The sequence below is a fragment of the Manis javanica genome, chromosome 13 (genome assembly GCF_040802235.1).
Source record: "Manis javanica isolate MJ-LG chromosome 13, MJ_LKY, whole genome shotgun sequence".
Classification (NCBI taxonomy): domain Eukaryota; kingdom Metazoa; phylum Chordata; class Mammalia; order Pholidota; family Manidae; genus Manis; species Manis javanica.
The window spans coordinates 24,143,691-24,165,282 of NC_133168.1; the positions used below are offsets into that span (position 1 = coordinate 24,143,691).

The 21,592-nt window shown below is 33.6% G+C and overlaps 1 protein-coding gene across 7 annotated transcripts in view; it reads left to right on the top strand.

Moving 5' to 3' along the window:
- Positions 1 to 21,592, top strand: part of IBTK (inhibitor of Bruton tyrosine kinase) — an 83,004-nt gene that overhangs the window by 39,258 nt on the left and 22,154 nt on the right. For 5 of the 7 annotated variants that reach the window (XM_036994480.2, XM_036994476.2, XM_036994477.2 and 2 more), the window contains 10 exons: positions 175 to 271; positions 4,319 to 4,420; positions 7,353 to 7,470; positions 11,073 to 11,133; positions 11,670 to 11,791; positions 12,567 to 12,679; positions 15,639 to 15,787; positions 17,171 to 17,322; positions 18,522 to 18,614; positions 19,116 to 19,259. In XM_036994480.2, coding sequence (XP_036850375.2) covers positions 175 to 271; positions 4,319 to 4,420; positions 7,353 to 7,470; positions 11,073 to 11,133; positions 11,670 to 11,791; positions 12,567 to 12,679; positions 15,639 to 15,787; positions 17,171 to 17,322; positions 18,522 to 18,614; positions 19,116 to 19,259 — 1,151 coding nt within the window. The remainder of the gene's footprint in view (positions 1 to 174; positions 272 to 4,318; positions 4,421 to 7,352; positions 7,471 to 11,072; positions 11,134 to 11,669; positions 11,792 to 12,566; positions 12,680 to 15,638; positions 15,788 to 17,170; positions 17,323 to 18,521; positions 18,615 to 19,115; positions 19,260 to 21,592) is intronic. The other 2 variants (XM_036994478.2, XM_036994479.2) reach the window with 1 other exon arrangement.

Below are 21,592 nucleotides of genomic sequence, written 5' to 3' on the forward strand. Positions count from 1 at the left end.
ATCCTTTTTCATGTTGTAAGACCTTTAAAAATATATCTCATTTTAGCTTTATGTTTTATAAATGTTCTCTTGCATTTGACGTGATTCCTCTTCAGAGTTTTTTGTACCAATAACCTAACTATTGAAGACAGTTGTATTTTTTTAGTTTAAAATTAATTATTTTTCTTTATTTAGGCTTCCAGTTGTGCAGCTCTAGAAATGCCAATACATTCTGACATACTGCAAGTGATTTTGGACTACCTCTATAATGATGAAGCTGTGGTGATAAAAGGTATTAATAAGACATTTTAGATACTTAAGATATAATTGAATAATGAGTATGAATCACTATAAATCTTAATTTCTACTGTAATTGAAGTAAATCATCAAAGGGGCTTAATTTAGAATAAGCAACAAGGATGATTACTAACAGTAAGTGGAAAAAGGACATTTTCATAACCTATTTGAAAAATGAACTCTAAGAATTATGTATAATAGTTGAGATTAGATTTAGTAGTTTCATGCTCAGCTATGAATGATATGAGAAACTGACAACAGGGATTACAGTTCTGATAAATATCTTATAAAAGTTCCTTCTTGTCTGTTTTTCCCCTTCTGATAACATATCTGAAGTGAAAGAAAGAGACTGAAAATTGAACCAACATTTATGGAGAGACTGTATTTATATACTTTGTCAGGCAACACAGTCACATTTTAGTTACTAGGTGTTTTTAGTCATAGCAGTGGTGTACTACCATGTTCAGTTGTATGTATAATACTGCACAATTTTTCATCCATTCATCCATTAGTGGACATTAAACTGTTTCTGTATCTTGACTTATTTATAATGCTGAAGTGAATAATAAGAGAGTGAAGGTATGCCTTCAAGATCATGATTTCAGTTCTTTTGGCTAAATACTCAGAAGTGGGATTGCAGTGTCATAATAGTTCTATTCTTAATACTTGGAGGAACCTCCATAGTGTTTTCCATAGTAGCTGTAATAATTTACACTCCCACCAACAGTGCCCAAGGGTTCCTTTTTCTCCACATCCTTGCCAACACTTGTTATCTTTTTTGTTTTTGTTTCTGGTCTCTTTTTGTTTTTTAAATACAATAGCCATCCTAACAGTTGTAAGTTGACATGTCATTGTGGTTTTGATTTAAATTTCCCTGATGGTTAGTGACAGTAAGCACCTTTTCCTATACCTGTTGACCATTTGTATGTCTTCCTTGAAAAAAATGTCTGTCCAACTCTTTTGCAAATGTCTTAATTGTTATCTGTTTTTTTACTATTGAGTTAGATAGTTGGAACTAAGGAGTTCCTTATATATTTTGAATATTAACCTCCACCAGATACAATTTGCATATGTTTTCTCCCATTCTGAAGGCTGCCTTTTTAATTTGCTTTCCAGAAGCTTTGTAGTTTTATGTAATCCTACTTGTTTATTTTTGCTTTTGTTGCATGTGGTTTTGGTGTCTTATCAAAAATATCATTGCCAAGACCAATGTCTGGAAGCTTTTTCCTTTTTATTTTAGGAGCTTAATAGTTTCAGGTCTTATATTTAAGTCTTTGCTCCATTTTGAGATGATTTTTGGGTATTGTGTAAGATATGGGTCCCTTTTCATTCTCTTGCATGTGGACATTCAGTTTTCCCAACACCTTTTATTGAAGAGACTGTCCCTTTCTCTTTTTGTATTCTTGACACCCTTGTTGAACATTAGTTGACCATTTATGAGGGCTTATCACTGGGCTCTCTATTCTGTTTCATTGTTCTGTGTATCTGATTTTTTTAAGGCAAATGTTACTGTTTTGATTACTATAGCTTTATAATAGAGTTGAAAATCAGGAAGTGTGATGCCTCCAGCTTCCTTGTTCTTTCTCAAGATTGCTTTGGCTATTCAGGGTTTTTGTGGTTCCCGTGTATTTTAGGATTGCTTTTTCTAATTCTGTAAAAAATGCCATTGGAATTTTCATAGGATTTTCATTGAATCTGTATATTGCGTTGCGTAGAATGGACATTTTAATGGTATCAGTTCTTCCAGTCCATGAACATGTTATAGCTTCCCATTTACTTGTGTCTTCAATTTCTTTTATCAGTGTTTTGCAGTTTCCAGTATACAGATCTTTCATGTTATATTTATTCCTAAGTGTTTTATTCCTTTGATGCAATTATAAATAGGATTTATTTCTCATTTTTTAGATAGTTCATTGTGCATAGAAAAGCAATTGATTTTTGTGTTGGCTTTGTATTGTACAACTGTATTGTATTCATTCATTACTTCTAATAGTCTTGGTGGAGTTTTTAAGGTTTTCTGTGTATAAGATCTTGTCATCTGCAAACAAAATTTTACTTTTTCTTTTTCAATTTGGATGCTGTTTATTTTTTTCTTGCCTAATTACTCTGGCTAGGACTTAAGTACTATGTTGAGTAGAAGTGGCAAGAGTGAACATCCTTGTCTTGCTCCTGATCTATATAGCTTTCATGTTTTTACTCTTGAGTATAATGTTAGCTGTGGGCTGTCATATGGCCTATGTTATATTGAGGCACATACCTGCTATACCTAATTTCTTGAGAGTTTTTATCATGAATGGATGTTTAATTTTGTCTGTGTACTTTCTGCGGCTATTGAGTGTCCTGGATTCACAGGAACATGTTGGAACTTTTCCACATCTCTTGTGGACATATGTATTAGTATTCTCAGGTTGCCATAACAAAATACCACGTATTCTCAGGTTGCCATAACAAAATACCATAGACCGGGTGGCTTAAACAACAGAAATTAATTTTTTCCCAGTTCTGGAGACTAAAAGTCCCCAGTCAGACTCCAGTAAGGTTGGTTTCTTGTTAGGCATCTCTTCCTGACTTGTACATGGCTGCCTTCTTGTTATGTCCTCATGGGGCCCTTCCTCTCTGCTTGCTTAGGGAAGGAAGCAGGGAGATCTCTTTGATCTCTTTTCTTAGAAGGATAATACCAATCCTATCAGATCAGGACACTACCCTTATAATTTAATTTATCCCTTAGAGGTCCCATGTCCAAACACAGCCACACTGGAAATTAGGGCTTCAGTATGTCAATTTTCAGGGACATAAACATTCAGTCCTAATAATATCTCTTTCCCTATTTTTTAAAGGTTTTTCTTTGTTTGTTTGTTTTGGTGCTTCTTGTTTGCTCTGTTACTGATTCAGTCAGCTTCAGTGTTAAACAGTTGCTGCTGATTGATTGTATTTAATAAATACCCCTAGGAAAGAGGCTGTTCACCAAGGGCAAGCTTTGAGTCAGGTCAAATAAGACAAGCCCTACTAATAGGGTGTATAGGCAGTTCCCAAATAATGACAGTTCTTTACACATCTCCACAACTCTTCTGTCTCTTTCAGTGGCTATAGCTGCTTATTTCTAGTGTGTTTGCAGGGTTGTTGGTTTTCAAGACTGCAGTGGAGGACTGGAGAGGAAGATCCAAATAGGAAAAGCTACAATGTCTCAGCGCTCACTGTTCTTACTAAGATTCAGCCATTTCTCTTGAGTCAGTGTTCCCCAGATAATTATAACCCTTTGGCTAATTTCTAGGATTGTGAAAAGGTTGATTTGATAATTTTTTCATAGTATTCTCATTGCTTTTGTGGAGGGGAGAAATTTTGGAAGTAGTCCTTAGTCTGCCATTCTCAGACTTTACCACTCTTCCGTTTTTTAAAACTTTCTACTTAATTTTATCCTAACCATTTTTTTCCCTTTCTTTCTATGGTGGTGTTAATTATCTTTTTCTACTTATGTTATTATTCTGGTATTGGCTTACGGGCATTGCTTATGGCCATTAGTAGTAGTCAGGACCAAGAAGATTATTTTAAAATTGAGAACACCTATAATTTTTAAAAAAATCTACTCTTAGGTGACCAATTATGTTTTAAATAAGGAAGCCTAAGAGCATTATTCACCCCTCCTGCCCTTCCTTTATATATATATGTTCTTAACACACATATGTTACATGTGTTTAATATATGCCCACATATTAAATTTGCCGAGATTTGATGTTCTAAGAGAGAAATGTTTCCCTAAGAACATGGGGGATTTTAAAGAAGTCAGCATTGTAGTAACCCTCTCAACTAAAAAGATCATTTCAAGTTGTCCATTTAAATGGTCCTAGTGAGATCCAGAGCATTTAGAAAGTTTCTTTCTAACTTTCTGCCTAAAAGTGGAATATTTTCATATTGTCACTCTGTATCATAGTTGCCATTACAACACTTATAAAGTAATCATCATAGCTGTCATAACTACTTGAACTTTTTTCTTAGGTATAATATTGACAAAGCAATAAAGAGTGATGATTTCTCTTTTTTTTAGAATCTCAAAATGTGGATTTTGTTTGTAGTGTTCTTGTAGTGGCTGATCAGCTTCTCATAACTCGATTGAAAGGGATTTGTGAAGTAGCATTGACTGAAAAACGTGAGTATTTTTTTATTATATTATTCTCTCATGTTGATCCAGGATTACTACATTTTATGACATTTCATGCCACTTATGGTAAAATGCACCATTTTTTTTTGTATCATGAAAAATGTCACAACATTTAAACTAGATTGTGTCATCATTTATAAGCACATATTTCAACGATGGTAATACATGAAAATATATATGTTTTAGAATTGGAATATGTTAAATTTTTTTTGAACTGTCATAAAACCTTGAATAATAAAGATAGTGTTAAAGAAGAGAATTTGAAAGCAGAAATTTTTTTACTCTTGGATGAAAGTCTCTTTAGCTACCAGTTTCTTAGTATTTGCTGGAATTTTTATGTAACCATCTGTGTTTTTTTTCCTGCACAGCAATAGTATACACACCAATAATAGAAGAACCTTTTTTGGGTTCCTGGACCTGATTGCAATGCATGTGTGTATGAGGGGGTCTGCCCATGCACACTACCAGCCAGTTCTTGACAGCAGGGTGCCCAAGCATGGTGTCAGTTCTGACACTGTCTTCCTGGAGACAGCAGATTCCCCAGGTTAAGGGCTCTATCCTACAAGACTGCCTTCTACCCCGCAGTCGCAAGCCCTAGACAGTTACCTGTGTTTCTGACCAACTGGCTACAGATTGGTGGTTCCCACAACCTCACCCTTAGGTTCAGTTAATTTTCTAGAGCCGCTCACAGAACTCAGGAAAACACTACATTTAGCAGTTTAATAAAGGATACCATAAAGGATACAGGTTAGCAGGCAGATGAAGAGATACATAGGGCAAGGTTCCAAATAAAGGAGCTTCTATCCTAGAGCTTGGGGCCTGGCGTGGTGGCACATGGAAGCTTTCTCATTCTCCAAGTGTGGAAGCCCTCTGAGACGGAGTAGCGGTATTCGAGAGAGTGATGATGCTCTTAGGGGTTTATTTGAGGGCCTCATTGTATTGTCATGATTGATTAAATCACTAGCTGTTGGCTGATTGAATCTCTAGCCCCTGCCCTTGGGTGGGGCCCAAAAGTTTCTCATTAAAATGACAAGTCACCATTTCACCTTTAAGGCTCTGAAGTGTTTTTAGCCTTGAACTGTGGATGATGACCAAATATACCTGGAAAATATATATTTGGTCATCTGAATGACAAATGTGTATTTCTAATAACTCATATCACACCATCCCGTATTTGATCAAACATATCTTTTTTCTCTCAAACTCTTATTTCCCTGTTCATTATTTCCATTAACTGCATGGCTGTCTTCCTGAACACTCAACTTTGAAACCCAGTGTTATTTATTTGTTCTTTTTTTGTTCTTACATTCAAGTTCTTTTAGTTGTCAAACCTGTTTCATCTTAATTATATTGTTTACATTTTCCCAGCTTTTTGTTCTCACTGTCACTATGCTACGTGAGGACTGTGCTAGTCCATCCCTTTTGTGTAGTAGTCACAATCAGTCCCCTTTCTCTTCTACTCTTTCTTTATCTTTCTAGAGAAAATAATTATGACCCCCTTGTTTAGACAGATATATTTCAATTGCTTACTCTGAGATAAAGGTTAGATTTCCTTCACCTGATATAAAAGTTTCTTTCTAATCTTAATCTTTGTTCTTCTTTATTGCTGCATTGATTCTTGAGAAAATGTGAAGGGATTTTCTGTCAAAACTTTCTAATTTTTACTTGCTAGTAGTTTGTCTTAGCTCTTGTATCTTATTTACTCACTTCTCTTGAGCTCTGTGGAGTATCTTCCTTGGTTATTAAACAGTGAACAACAGCTCTGATCTTTTAAACAAAAAAGGGAAATATATTAAAGGATGCAACATATAATAGTTATAAAGTATACAGATAGGTCATGTTTTCAGTTATTCAGTTGACTTTTCTGGGATCCCTTGGATATTCTTTCCTGTCCCTGGCTGCACAGTTGCCTTTATTAATTAATATCTTGATTTTCCTCGTACCTAGCAAGAGATATGTTCAGCAGAAGTTTGGTCTCTGATTATTTGGCAACTCTTTTTCCCAACTGAACAACTCTATTTTTACATAATCAATTTTTTATTTCTGTTTAATAGAATTTAGGTCCACCATTAGTTGAAACTAGTTAGTAGTGAGGCAAAGACCGTTAAATGGCTGCAGTGAGAACTTCTGACAGTTATAGAGGAGACATGGAAGAAGAAACTGTGCAGAAAACAGTTGTGTTCTTCTGTTGGTTGGAACTCAGAGTAAATAAAAAGAATTGGAGGGGTTTGAGAAGCCGAAGTTACGTGCAAGGTAGATAGAATATTCTGGGTGATTTCTAGCAAAACAGGACACTTAGTATATGAAGTTAATAGAATTGTAACAACATTCAGAATCTTTTGTGCAGTATACCAGATTTTGCACTGACATGAATATAATATGGTAAGATTTAGATGTACTTTTCTAAATATATACTGTATGTGTGTGTATATGTAAATATACCCACATAACTCTAATAGGTTATTCAACCTAAATATATTTTATAGATTGACTTAATCAGTTCTGTCTTAATAATTCTAATTTTATAGAAGAGAATGACTATTCTATGCTATATAAATGAAAAGGAAAGGAGTTTATCAGTGACAGTTAAAAATATTAGGTGACAGTTAATTCTTACATATAATGTTTGCTTTTAGGTAAAACTAATGTACCCTCCATCTTTTCTTTTGCTTAAAATTTTTTTATGTGTGCTCATTTTTCCTCATAACCAATCACTTAAAAGAATTTTGGCATATTGGGATAGAAAATGAATTCCATATTTGCCCTAGTATAAGTTATTTTTGGCAAGAAGCTACTTTCAGTTTTCCTTGTTCTAATGTTCTAAATGTTAAAATCTGACAACCTTAGAAATAAGTACATCACATTGCTGTAGTGACATGCATGGCTTTTGTCTCACTTTGCATATTTTCTTCCTTTGTAGTTACCCTTAAGAATGCTGCTATGCTACTAGAATTTGCAGCAATGTATAATGCTGAACAATTGAAACTGTCTTGTTTACAGTTTGTAGGACTGAATATGGCAGCTTTACTTGAAGCAAGGTAGGTTGTGTGCATTCATTATATGACTGCAAAAGCAATTACTTATATATTACAGCAGATATGTTGGTAACTTAAAAGTGAATAATGATAAATTCCAGTTTTGTAGAAATGGAACTGTAAGGGGATTCAATCATTCTATCAGTATTTGAATGCTTAATATCGGCATATATTGCTAAGATATGACAGTGAACAAAACAGAAAAAATCCTTGCCCTGAATGGAGGACTTACATTATGTTTGAAAATTTGTGGAATAATATGATCACAAGTTTTTTTTTATATTTATGCATATCTCTTTGCTTGTTCAGGCTGATTTATAACCATGTAATTGTTACATTATGCTTTTGGAAACTATCTGTAATACTAATTAAACCAGCATGTAATTACTTTTTTACTGGTTGATGTCAGTTTTTTCTTTGTATTTATTCTCTTTAAGATATGGAAATATTGATACTTGGTCTAACTTAGGCTACAGCAGATGGCCTGAAAAATTTAATTGGTCTAGTTAATTATAGGCTGATATATATATTGAAACTTTTATGTAGAAATCAATGAGTAATGAAATGTTGCTTACAAAAAATGACACATTTACTAAAAGATTGGCTGTATATATGTACCCTATTTTACAAGCTAATATTTCATATAACTGATGTTTACCTGGGTGGAAAAAAATTGATAAGTGCTAATGATTTAGAAATCACAGAATTTTAGAATTAGAGGGATCTTGGAAATTTCATCCTATTGTTTTTCAGTTGTTATAGCAGTGGAATTTTTTTTTTATTGTATCATTGATATACAATCTTATGAAGGTTTCATATGAGCAACATTGTGGGTACTACATTCAGCCATATTATGAAGTCCCCCCCCCACATAACCCGTTGCAGTCACTGTCCATCAGCATAGTAAGATGCTATAGAGTCACTACTTGTCTTCTCTGTGCTATACTGCCTTCCCCATGCCCCCCCCCTACATTATGTGTGCTAATCATAATGCCCCTCAATCCCCTTCTCCCTCCCTCCCTCCCCACCCTCCCTCTCCCACCTGCTTTCCTTTTGGTAACTGCTAGTCCCTTGGAGTCTGTGAATCCACTGCTGTTTTGTTTCTTCAGTTTTACCTTGTTATTATACTTCACAAATGAGTGAAATCATTTGGTACTAGTCTTTTTCCACCTGGCTTATTTCTTGGAACATAATACTCTCTAGCTCCATCCATGTCGTTACAAATGGTAGGATTTGTTTTCTTCTTATGGCTGAATAATACTCCATTGTGTATTGTACGACATCTTTATCCATTCATCTATTGATGGACACTTAGGTTACTTCCATTTCTTGGCTATTTTAAATAATGCATAGCAGTGGAATTTTTAATGAAAGAAATTTATAAATTTATTTTTTAATATGTCAAAATTTTATTCATGTTTACTTACTGTAAAACTAATGGTAAGAAAAATATGTTTTGGTGAACACAGAATTTTTTTATTAGAGTTCTTGGTATCAGCATTTTAAAGCTTCAGTATTCAGTTTATTTCTGTATTTTGTTTAATTGTATTACTAATGATTACTGCCATATTAATAGTTGTAAGTAGCAATAGCTAATAATAATAGTAGCCATAATAACTAATACTGTGTGCCAGCTAGCATTCTAAAAGTGTTACATAGATTCAATTGATTTTCATGAAAACCTTATGAAGTGGTTCTATTTAGATCCTCATATTACAAAGGAGGAAACCCAGGAATCTTTTTCTGACAAAGAATAAAGAAAAATATGGATCCATATAATTTATTATAAATGGTAACTTTTTTGATAACTCACCTTTCAAAGTCAGGATGATCTTTAATGAAACTAATTCTAGAACATGATTGAAATAAAAGTTTTTGATTTTTTTAGAAAGGAATCATTAACAGTCTTTATAATTAACACATATGGTTCAATTTAGAGGAAATTCTTTTGTCAGTTTAATGCTTTGCTGTTTTGTGAAAAACGCTTTTCAAATTAATATAATGGGGTATTAGACAATGTCATTTTAAAATGCTTTTGGTATTTCAGTGTCAGAACTGGGTAGAGTTTCAGAAAAAATTTAATTTCTTTGCTGACATTACATTAGTAATTCTAATCATAGCAATTTTTTTTTACCTTGCATTGCAAGGTTAAGCTTATTCAGTTTAAGAATCAACCAAAATATAAAACAAGTACCAAATCTATCTAAAATGTTATATTAGAAAACGATGTGTCATACTCTTATTTTTCAGTTACTACATTTTGGCAAGTGTGTCAGCTGAAGTGTTAAGAATAGCATATGCACTGTGTTGAAGTCTCTATATTATTTCACATTTGTAGACACACATAACTTGCATTAAAACAAAATTTTGTGTAAATTTAACCATTTCTAATGAAATACTTGTTTGTCAAAAGTGTTAATATATGCACAGATGTAAAGATGTAAAGAGGGTAGCACCAAAACTGATGTAGATCATAAGTTAGTTATCCTCAAAATGTTAAATACTGGTATGGTGCATATTTGAATACATAAATCATTTTGTGTTAGTTGTAAAAATAGTTTAAAATATATTTTAAAATGTAAACTTTACCTTAAATTTCCACTGATGCCTTAAAGTACCTCTTTGAAACCTGAGAGTTCCTTGAAATCTTATCTAATCCAAATGTCATTTTACACATGAAGATATTAAAGCCCAGAGAGGTAGAATCTTGTTCAAAGTCATGCAGGTAATTGGTATCAGTGATGATTGTGTATCTGTGTACGGGTATCCTGATAGGCTATTGCTCTATCCAATATGGTTCTCTTGTAGTTAAAGATTGTGATTTGTGGAAAATGAAGGCCCCCAACGTATGATGGTTAGACAGGATTTTTTGACTTTGTATATCACTTTCACACCATTATATTCAGTAGAAACTGTACTTTGAATTTGGAATGTTGATTTTTTTCTTGGTAGTGATATATGGTAAGATATTGTCCTGTGGTGTTTGGCAGCAGCAAAGCTATAGCTCCCAGGCAGCCACACGGTTGTGTGGGTGAACAGCTGAAACACTAATAGCCATTCTGTACCGAGACAACCATTCTGTTTTTTACTTTCAGCACAGTATTCAATAAGTTACATGTGATAGTCAGCACTTTATTATAAAGTAGTCTTTATGTTAGATGATTTTTGCATAAATGTAGGCTAATGTAAGTGTTCTGAGTATGTTTAAGATTGGCTACACTAAGCTATGATGTTCAGTAGGTTGGATGTATTAAATGCATTTTGCCTTGGGATATTTTCATTTTATGATGTAGTTGTCAGCATATAATCCCCCTGTAAGTTGAGGAAGTTCTGTACTTGGTAAAAGATGAAAGATATTTCTGTCACTTATTCATAAGAGCTGCTTAAGTTTTATTCAGGATATTTGTCTATGTACATCTTGCTGTTTATTTGAAAAATATAACTACACATACTTCCAAAAAAGAACTTGTAGCAGCTGGCATATTAATGATTTAAAAAATAATTATTGCTTATTCAGGAGTATAAGTTACTTGAGTGAGAAGTATTGAGTAACAAGTATTAAGTTACTTGAGTCTTAAGATGGAATTTTGTGTCTTATTTTTTAGGTCTCTTGATGTTTTAAGTGATGATGTTCTGAAGGATCTTTCTTTGTTTTATCGAAAAATGGTAAGGTTTATGTTTTCACTGATATTACCAAACTAAAGCACTGTGTTAGGTGAGACTTCCCCATGGAATAATACCCTCATAAATTCTAAACATTAGGGTCTTTCAAAAATCAGGATGTAGATTTCTTTACCAATATTGCAGATAAGTATGATAGTCAAAATTGAAGATATTTAATGATGAAATTAATGTCTATTTTAATTTCTTTTTAAATGAAAGTGCTTGAAAGCTTCATAGATAGTCATTATTTATAATTTACCAAAGGTCAGTACAGTGCAAAAACATGGATTCAAATAATCCCTAAGAAATGGATTGACTTGTAATTGATAATAAAGTGGAGCTTTTTGAAAGGTGTTTTTTTCTGACAGTTTTACGAAATAAACTATTTAATGCATTTTTTTTTTCCTCTTGTAAATTTAGGAAGTCATTAGGCATTCTAGACTTTCTAGTTAATGTCACCACATATTAAAACAGATTATACCTATGTTTTTGTAAAAACTTAAGTTTTGTATTTAAAAGTGACATCTTTTTTTCTGTAGATTCCGGCAATGGATAGAAGAGTCATTACACCATATCAAGATGGACCACATATTAGCTATTTGGAAATAGAAGATGGAGATACCTTTTTGAAAGAAGAAATAAATATGGAACAAAATTATTTGTAAGTTCTGTTACCTTTTCTTTCGCTCCTTTTCTTTGTCTCCCACCCATCTTAGATACTATTAGCACTTTTATTTTGATATTGAAAAAAAAGACTGAGAAGCCTAAAAAGTATGTATTTATGTTCATTTCTAGCCTTGGTATAATACAAAGTAAGTGCATAATTAATATTTGCAGATATAACAAAATTAAGTATAATTGTAAAAAGAATATAGGCTTCAGTTTAAGCATGTGGGTTGAATAAGTACATTTATTCTAGCTACCTTCCCAAACCCTGCTGAGAGTACAGTAAAGAAGTAAAAAAAGCATATTGCATTAGAGCAAAGAGAGCAGGAAAGGAGAAAACAGCAGTGAGGAGAAGTTTTGCAAGTTGGAAAGTGGTTGCTGAACAGTAATAATTTAGGACAGAAAAAACAAACAGAATTCTGGAAAGGCTTAAGAATTAGAGGTTTCAGGGTTATGAAGACCAGGATGAGTGGTTAGATTTGGGAAAGAACATTATTTGAGATTTTTTCAAAGAACATTGATGTCTTTCTGAATCCTATTCAGTCAGATGATTGCCCCTCCTCTTTCTTGGCAGAAAGATTTGCCTTCTGGAGAGGTTGAACCAGAGAGGAGTGCATCAGCCATTTTTGTAGATTCCTCTTTTAGAGAACTTGACTAGTTCAAGAGAGATGACCTATATAGTGACTCTGATAGTTGGAAATCCAGCACAATGGCCCCAAATTCTTATACTGTTCATCTGCAAAATGACTTTTACGTTTGCTTTTTCCTAGGGAAACTGTGTTTAAGAAGGCAAAAACAAAAGCAAAAAAGAAGCCACGGAAACGTTCAGATAGTTCTGGAGGTTATAACCTTTCAGATATTATTCAGAGTCCACCATCTACAGGTTAGTAGAAAGTGTTTTAGGTTATATTACCTGATTAGTCTTACTGGTCTATTCATTATCTAATTCACTTAATGTGATTAAATCCTATTACATGCCATCATCTGGGGCTACTGATATAGAAACTAGTTATTGTCTTAGGGAGGCTACAGGAAATGATAGTATCTGATAAATTCTCTCGTTGAAGTTTGTTCACTTGTAAAGGAGGCACCCAGATTAGTTGGAGAAGATCAGGAAGACCTCTTATGGGAAAGTGATACCTGGGTTGGATCTTGAAGAATGAAGAGAAGTTAGCTAAGAAAAGGAGGCAGGTAAACTAACTAAATGAAAGGGGCAATATGTTCCCATGCCTTTGGGCATCAGAAAGAACAACACATTTATTTGTGCATATAATTCTGCATGACTCAGCCATATTGAGTATGTGCAAGTTGAAGATAGATTGAAAGGGTTAGATTTGGAGGGTATTGTATGTCAACTTAAGGAATTTGGGTTTCATTCTGAAGGCCATGGGTAGCTATTGATAGATTTTTAAGGCAGGGTATGACCAGATAAGATTTATGGTTTTAGACCACTCTGTCCAGTGGCATAGAGGATTAGAGGGAGTCAAAACATGGCAGAGATGCTATTATCACATGGATGCCATTTACATATACCAGCGCATAAAGTGCAGTGCCATTCATGTGCATAAGGTGGTTATAATGCAGTAGCAGAATACAACACATTTTTTAACTAGACATTATGTAAGCCCATTTGAAAGTAAAGGCTATGTAATTTTTCTAAAATCTTTCTCCCAGTTTTTTATTCTGAAAATGTTTAACTTACTGAAAAGATGAAAAATACTATGAACACCTATATACCTCTCCTCCAGATTTATTGTTAATAGATTTAACAGTAAATATTAACAACACATTTATTTCCTTTTTCTTCCTATTGCGGCTGTCTTCCCTCATCATTCAAACATCCTATACACACACACACACACACTTTTTTTACTGATCCACTTGGAAATAAGCTGTAGACATGAAATTTTCCCTAACTTTAATCTGGATCTCCTAAGAGTAAGGGTATTCTATACAACCACAATACCATTGACATTAATTTATGCATATCCAGTGTCACAGTCATGTCCAAAAATGTTTGTTTTGTTCTAAACTTAAAAGCTCATATTCTACTAATATTTGACATTGACTTTGCTTATTAGTGTCTCTTTAGTCTCTCTTAACTGCAGCAGTACCCCTCACACTTTCTTATTTGTGTTTCTGTCAAAAGTTCAGGCCAGAGGTATTTTAGACTATCCAACATTCTAGATTCATCTAGGTTAGATCCAGATTAAGCTACCAACATTTTAATAGTTTCTTTAAAGATATGAAGTATGACTATAAAATAATGAGACTATAATATGGCTTTAAGAAATGGTAGATGTGTCCATAGCAGTAAAACATAAACTGGTGCAGTTTGTAACAATATTTCATAGTCAGTCAACCTTACATAAGCAACTTGAAAAATGTAAGTGCATATTTTTTTGTGTCTGTGAAAAATGGAGCTGCCATTCAGAGCAAAGAAAATATCTTTACATTTAATGAGGTACTTGATAATATTTGATGAACTTCAAAGGAATAAATAATGTCAAGAATAGTTGTTTTAGAAAACACAAAAGAAATAAAAAAGGCAGTATACCTATATTGGTTGAAGAAGCACTGAAGATATATTTTAACCATCTACTGCATCTTCTGATTCCTTTCAAGATTTAAGATTCTGTGATTTTATGTTCTCTGTGTTATAATTACTTCTAGTCCTTAGAAGTGCATAGGTGGATTGATAGAAGGATGAATAAATGGATAGATAGGTAGTCATGAAACTAGTGGATTTCTAGTGACCTAAAAGATTTGTGGAAAAAGTAAATACTTGGTTTTAAATAATATTGTTATTACCACATGTATTAGAATCTTAGCATTTCAGAGCTGAAAGAGGTATTAGTAATGAACTAATTTATGTCCTTTCCTGTAAACCTGAGGAAACAAGCTTAGAAAACCTTAATGATTCAAGGTAGTGACAGAAATAGAATTTATTTTCTTGATTCCAGTTCTTTATCCATCCTGCTATATCACTCTTTCCATGGCCAAAACAAGTAATGATTGAAAGGTCAAATTCAGTTGGGGTCAAAAAGACTTATTATGGAAGAAAATTTGAGTGTGGGGGAAATTTCATCAAAGACAGTCACGTGAAGGCTTAACATTTGTATGTGTCCATCCTTAAAGTTAGACATTCTGTGAAAATGTGTTTTGCCAAGAATAGACTCCAATCTATTAATCAATGTGGGTACCAGGTATGGCAGGGAGACAGGTATCTAGCTTGCCTAAGAAATTATATATGCACATTTAATAACACACTTTTGCTTTAGGTGATAAGCCAATTAAAATAGCTCTCAATCCCCAGATTTTTTTTTTTACAGAAGGAAAAACTTCAAACAGGCCTCCAATAGGCAAAAGAGCCTTTGCTACTGGACCAATCTGCTGGCTAGATGAGAGGCTGCAGTGCTTCTCTCACACAGAAAAGGGCCAATCCCTCTGTGCATAGGTGCTAAGATTTATATACAGAGAGGGAGATGAGAAAATAAAAGGGGAGGGGTTGAAAGTTTATTAATTTTGGCTTATCTTTTTTGGGGGAAGGAAGGTCTGAATCACTTTTTAAAACAGATCCTAAAGAATAGTCTTCTTCAGGTTCATTGCATAATTGGTATGTAATTTAAATGAACAAAACAGTTTTCTTCAAATCTCCATTTCAGTTTTTCACTTCAAACCAATTTCTTCCTTCAGTTAGCTTGAATTACTGATACTTTGGTGACTATAGTGTAAATGTTATTAAACTCAGATAAATGGAAGCTTTTAGCTTTATTTGGTTCATTGAATATATAATACATATATGTTTAATGTATATGTGTTTAAATATTTTTACCTTTTAGGATTAGTAAAGTCTGGTAAGACCACTTCTGTGGAATCTCTTCCAGAACTATTGACATCAGACTCTGAAGGAAGCTATGCAGGAGTGGGTAGTCCTAGAGATTTACAGTCCCCTGATTTCACAACAGGATTTCATCCAGACAAGATTGAGGTTCGTTTTTAAATGTAATAATGCACAATTTTATCAACTTCAAATTTTAAGTCTTTAATTTATCTTTGGTTTTTCATTATTTGTTTGCTCTAACTTAAAACATTCTCCCAGCTGGTTTATAAGAAAATGTGATGACATACATTGTGTTAGTTTTCCCAGATTTGCAAGTTTTTAGTTTTAAAGGTTTTAATGGCAGTTTTGAGCCTTTTACGATGCTGTATTTCTGATCATCTTTCTGCAACCAAAATATAATGTTGGTGTAAAATACAGCAATACTGTGTAGACATACTGAAAAATATATTTATAGCTAGATTATTTGAAATTTATTTTGTAAAATGTCAGTTAACAGTCAAATTACTAAAAATTGTCAGAGGAAAATGATTTTGAAAATAACCTAATTTCAAATTCTGCATAGTCTCTTTCACCACTGCATAGTGGTGGTAGGTGGAGAGCAATACAATCTGGAATGTAGTTCTTCTCTAGTCACAGTTGACATTAAGCTGCAGAATTCAAAGTCTGGTCAACTCTGGGGAGGCCATTTTTTAGACATTTCTTACCATATTATTCTGTAGTTGTTAATCTAAGAGAAGGGAAATGCCTAACTTACTACATACAGAGTCATTTTTCTCTAACCCCTATACCTTCACAAAAATTAGAAGTTCTATAAATTCACAAGACAATGGAAAATTGATCCTTTCTTCTTAGGGTCTTCTAGACCTCAAGGATTTTTTTTTTTTTTTAATTATATAGGGTAGAAGTTTGAGAGCAATTCATACTAACATTAAGGTTGGTCTGGAAGACAGTTGAGGTTTAAAAAAATGCTATGTTTGGCCATAATAGAAGAATCTGTCCTGACAATGGAAATACCATTTTGATAACTTCCTTGACCTATTGTAATAGCAATAGTTTTAGGCTCCCTTTTGAAGAGTCAGTATTGTTTGACTTTAATTTTATTCAAAGTACTTTAATTATATTCAATGTGAATTACTTGACATTTATACCAAACTCTCATTTTACTTCATATTTAAGTCATGGACATTAATTTTAAAGTTATTTCATATTTTATGTGAACAATTTGTATTAACATTTTTGTCTTATACTCATATAAATAGGGATTTAAGATAATAAAACTTAATTCCTTAAAAGCTATTCTTAAAGCTTATGATAATTGGTTCATAGGCAGTAATACAGTTTGACAATTGAGTAAGGCACTAAACTGTAAAAGAACTGAATTGAAAATACTGGATGATTATTGTCATAAGATTTTACTGTTAATATAATTTAACCAATATTTATTAAGTACCAACTGTGTATTAGATATTTTGCTAGGTGCCTGCTATTATTTACTTCCTAATGTTTTCTCTTTTTCTTTTTTACTCTCAGGGGAAAATTAAACCATATGTTAATGGTACACCTCCTACATATTCTAGGGAAGATTTAAAATCATGGGAAAAATCACCATCCGCTCCACAGTCCATTCCCAGTAATGGAATCAATAATACCAGCTCTTCCAGTTGGGCTGCTGGCTCTCTCAGGTAGCATTTTAATTTTGTTCTGTACCTCTTAGTCTCAGAAATATCATTCATTTTTAGTGAAGTGAAAAATTTTAATGAAGCACATTTTTCAAATATTAATATAAATTTCTAACACACAGAAAATTACTTAAATATGCAAACAAATTACTAACCAGCTAAAATAGGCTCTGTTTCCATACAAAATTAAGTTGTCATTGTATTGCCATACACATTTTTTTCATTCACAAATACTGTATATACATACATTGTTCTTCACAGGCAGTTTTCAGAGGCTGTTCATTTACTGCTATACTGTACTTTTAACTTGCCTATATGTTATCCATATTACTCTTATTTAGAAAAATATGTTTTAAAACTGAAGGAGTAAATAAAATGCAGTATTCTCTTAGAGTGCTGTTGAACTTGTGCTTCATCTTTATATGCCTGCTGTGGGTTTGTAATAGGCTGAAACTGTTAATTGACTTACCAATTATATTGTCATCTAGACTGTTTATGTAATTATTTTGGAATAATGTCGTATTTTGCATAATTAGAAGTTTATGATGTCCCAGTTTATGTTGCTTCATAGTCTAAAAGTAGTTCACAAATTAGTCTCAATTTTTTTGCCTTTTTAAATAAATACATTTGTGGGAACACCTAGTAGCATCTTCTAATTGCTAATGTTCTATCTTAAATGTGTTTTAAGAATAGCTTTGTCTAATATCAACAAAATAGATGGGCTATTTCTAGAGGTTTTTTTCTCATTATGATGCAGCTCCCTCCAGTGGGTTTCAGATATTCTTGAGCATCCCCAAGTTTTCCCATTAAATATTTTTTTTTTGGTTAACATTAGACAGTAGTACGAATTTTGTTTGTTAAAAATAGAAAGGAAAGAATATAATCTTCAAGTTCCATTCAGAGTTAACAGAATTTTGTGTTCTTCTACCTGAGTTACATAAGTTAATCTTTCTATTGCTTTGCTTTCTTTTTTTAATCATTTATGACTTTGGATGCATTTTAGTTGTCATTTGTGTGTATGTGTGTGTGTGTGTGTATCTTTCATTCAAAGTACCATTTTTGAGGTTGGCCACAGCTGACAAAATGGGCCTAAATTCTCTTCTCATCAATCTTGTATATAATTTACAGTTTCAGTGAGGCTTGGGGGTTGGGCTTTATGGGTAAATAAATGTGTCATAAAGTAACTTTTATATGTTTTTTAGTCCTGTCAGCCCTCCTGTCATGGATCTCAGAACCATCATGCAAATTGAAGAAAACAGACAAAAATGTGGAGCTACACCAAAGACAAATTTGGGGTTGGTTAAAAAAATCATAAAAAGGGAAAGACCATGTTGTGTTACAGTTCTGCCCAAAAGAAATGGAAAGTCCTGCTAGACCTGTCCCATTAAAGTTAGTTATAAGCTCTTTTCCAGGTAATGTAGCCTCCATAACATTTTTAGCATATATTTATGGGTTGATAGTCTAGCTCCGTGGAGCAGAATATTACACACAAGACACCTCTAAAGTGACCGTTGTGGACTATTTCTGGTGCAAGTGTAATATAAGTGTATTAGTAGGAAGGCTTTTAAGTAGCTATTATTTGATCATTGATGGTATAAACCGATATTGTCACTTTTGACACTTGTAGTGATTTTGATCCACTAATAACATATCAAGTAAACAGCAATATAATTATCTGTAACCTTCATTAAGCAGAAATTAGTGCTGATTGCTTTGATTTCTAGGGGAATGATTTCTCAAGATATTAAACTTCAGAATCAGTGAAACTAATTGGTTTAATTTTACTTAATTTCTAGCAAAATGATTTCTCATGGAGTTAAACTCTCTCAAAAACAACGAAAAATGATTGCAATGACTACCAAAGAGAATAATTCAGGAACGAAAAGCATGGAAACAGCTTTAACCAATCCTTCAAAAACACCCAAACCAGCGAATGCATGGTATGTTCAAATTTTTTTTTAAATAAGCATAGATCTGTACATTAGCTTTTTTTTTTAGATCTTTTATTTATTTTGGTATCATTAATATACAATTACATGAGCAACTTTGTGGTTACTAGATTCCCCCCATTATCAAGTCCTAACCACATACACTATTACAGTCACTGGCCATCAGCATAGTAAGATGCTGTAGAATCACTACTTGTCTTCTCTGTGTTGTACTGCCTTCCCATGCCCCCATGCTACATTATGTGTGCTAATCATAATGCCCCTTAGTCCCCTTCTCCCTCCCTCCTTTCCCACCCACCCCCCAGTCCCTTTCCCTTTGGCAACTGTTAGTCCATTTTTGGGTTCTGTGAGTCTGCTGCTGTTTTGTTTGTTTAGTTTTTGCCTTGTTCTTATGATCCACAGATGAGTGAAGTCATTTGATACTTGTCTTTCTCCACCTGGCTTATTTTACTGAGCATAATACCCTCTAGCTCCATCCATGTTGTTGCAAATGGTAGGATTTGTTTTCTTCTTATGGCTGAATAATACTCCATTGTGTATATGTACCACACCTTCTTTATCCATTCATCTACCGATGGACACTTAGGTTGCTTCCACTTCTTGGCTATTGTAAATAGTGCTGTGATAAACATAGGAGTGCATATGTCTTTTTGAGACTGGGGAACTGCATTCTTAGGGTAAATTCCTCAGAGTGGAATTCCTGGATCAAATGGTATTTCTATTTTTAGTTTTTTGAGGAACCTACATACTGCTTTCCACAGTGGTTGAACTAGTTTACATTCCCACCAGCAGTGTAGGAGGGTTCCCATTTCTCTGCATCCTCACCAGCATCTGTTGTTCCTATTCTTTTCTATGTTGGCCGTCCTAACTGGCATGAGATGATATCTCATTGTGGTTTTTATTTGCATTTCCCTGATAATTAGCACTGTGGAGCATCTTTTCATGTATCTGTTATCCATCTGACCTTCTTCTTTGGGGAATTGTCTGTTCATATTCTCCGCCCATTTTTTAATCGGGTTATTTGCCTTTTGGGTGTTGAGGCGTGTGCGTTCTTTATATATTTTGGATGTTAATGCCTAGTTAGATATGTCATTTACAAATATATTCTCCCATACTGTAGGATGCCTTTTTGTCCTGCTGATAGTGTCCTTTGCTGTACAGAAGCTTTTTAGCATGATGTAGTCCCATTTGTTCATTTTTTATTTTATTTCCCTTGCCTGAGGAGATGCATTCAGGAAAAAGTTGCTCATGTTTATATTCAAGAGATTTTTTTGCTTATGTTTTCTTCCAAGAGTTTTATGGTTTCATGACTTGCATTCAGGTCTTTGATCCATTTTGAGTTTACTTTTGTGTATGGGGTTAGACAATAATCCAGTTTCATTCTCTTGCATAAAGCTGTTAAGTTTTGCCAGCACCAGTTGTTGAAGAGGCTGTCATTTCCCCATTCTATATCCTTGGCTCCTTTATCATATATTAATTGACCATATATCCTTGGGTTTATATCTAGGCTCTCTAGTCTGTTCCATTGGTCAATGGATCTGTTCTTGTGCCAGTACCAAATTGTCTTGATTACTGTGGCTTTATAGTAGAGGTTGAATTCAGGGTGCATAATTCCCCCTGCTTTATTCTTCATTCTCAGGATGGCTTTGGCTATTCGGTGTCTTCTGTGGTTCCATGTGAATTTTAGAAGGATTTACTCTAGTTTGTTGAAGAATGCTGTTGGTATTTTGATAGGGATTACATAAAGCAATCTATAGATTGCTTTAGGCAGGATGGCCATTTTGACAATATTAATTCTTCCTATCCATGAGCACGGGATGTGTTTCCATTTATTGGTATCTTCTTTAATTTCTCTCATAAGTGTCTTGTAGTTTTCAGAGTATAGGTCTTTCACTTCCTTGGTTAGGTTTCTTCCTAGGTATTTTATTCTTTTTGATGTAGTTGTGAATGGAATTGTTTTCCTGATTTCTCTTTCTGCTAGTTCATTGTTAGTGTATAGGAATGCCACAGATTTCTGTGTATTAATTTTGTATCACACAACTTTACTGAATTCAGATATTAGATCTAGTAGTTTTGGAGTGGATTCTTTAGGGTTTTTCATGTACAATATCATGTCATCTGCAAACAGGGACAGGTTGACTTCTTCCTTGCCAAACTGGATGCTTTTTATTTCTTTGTGTTGTCTCATTGCCATGGCGAGGACCTCCAGAACTATGTTGAGTAAAAGTGGGGAGAGTTGGCATCCTTGTCTTGTTCCCAATCTTAAAGGAAAAAAGCATTCAGCTTCTTGATGTTAAGTATAATGTTGGCTGTGGGTTTGTCAT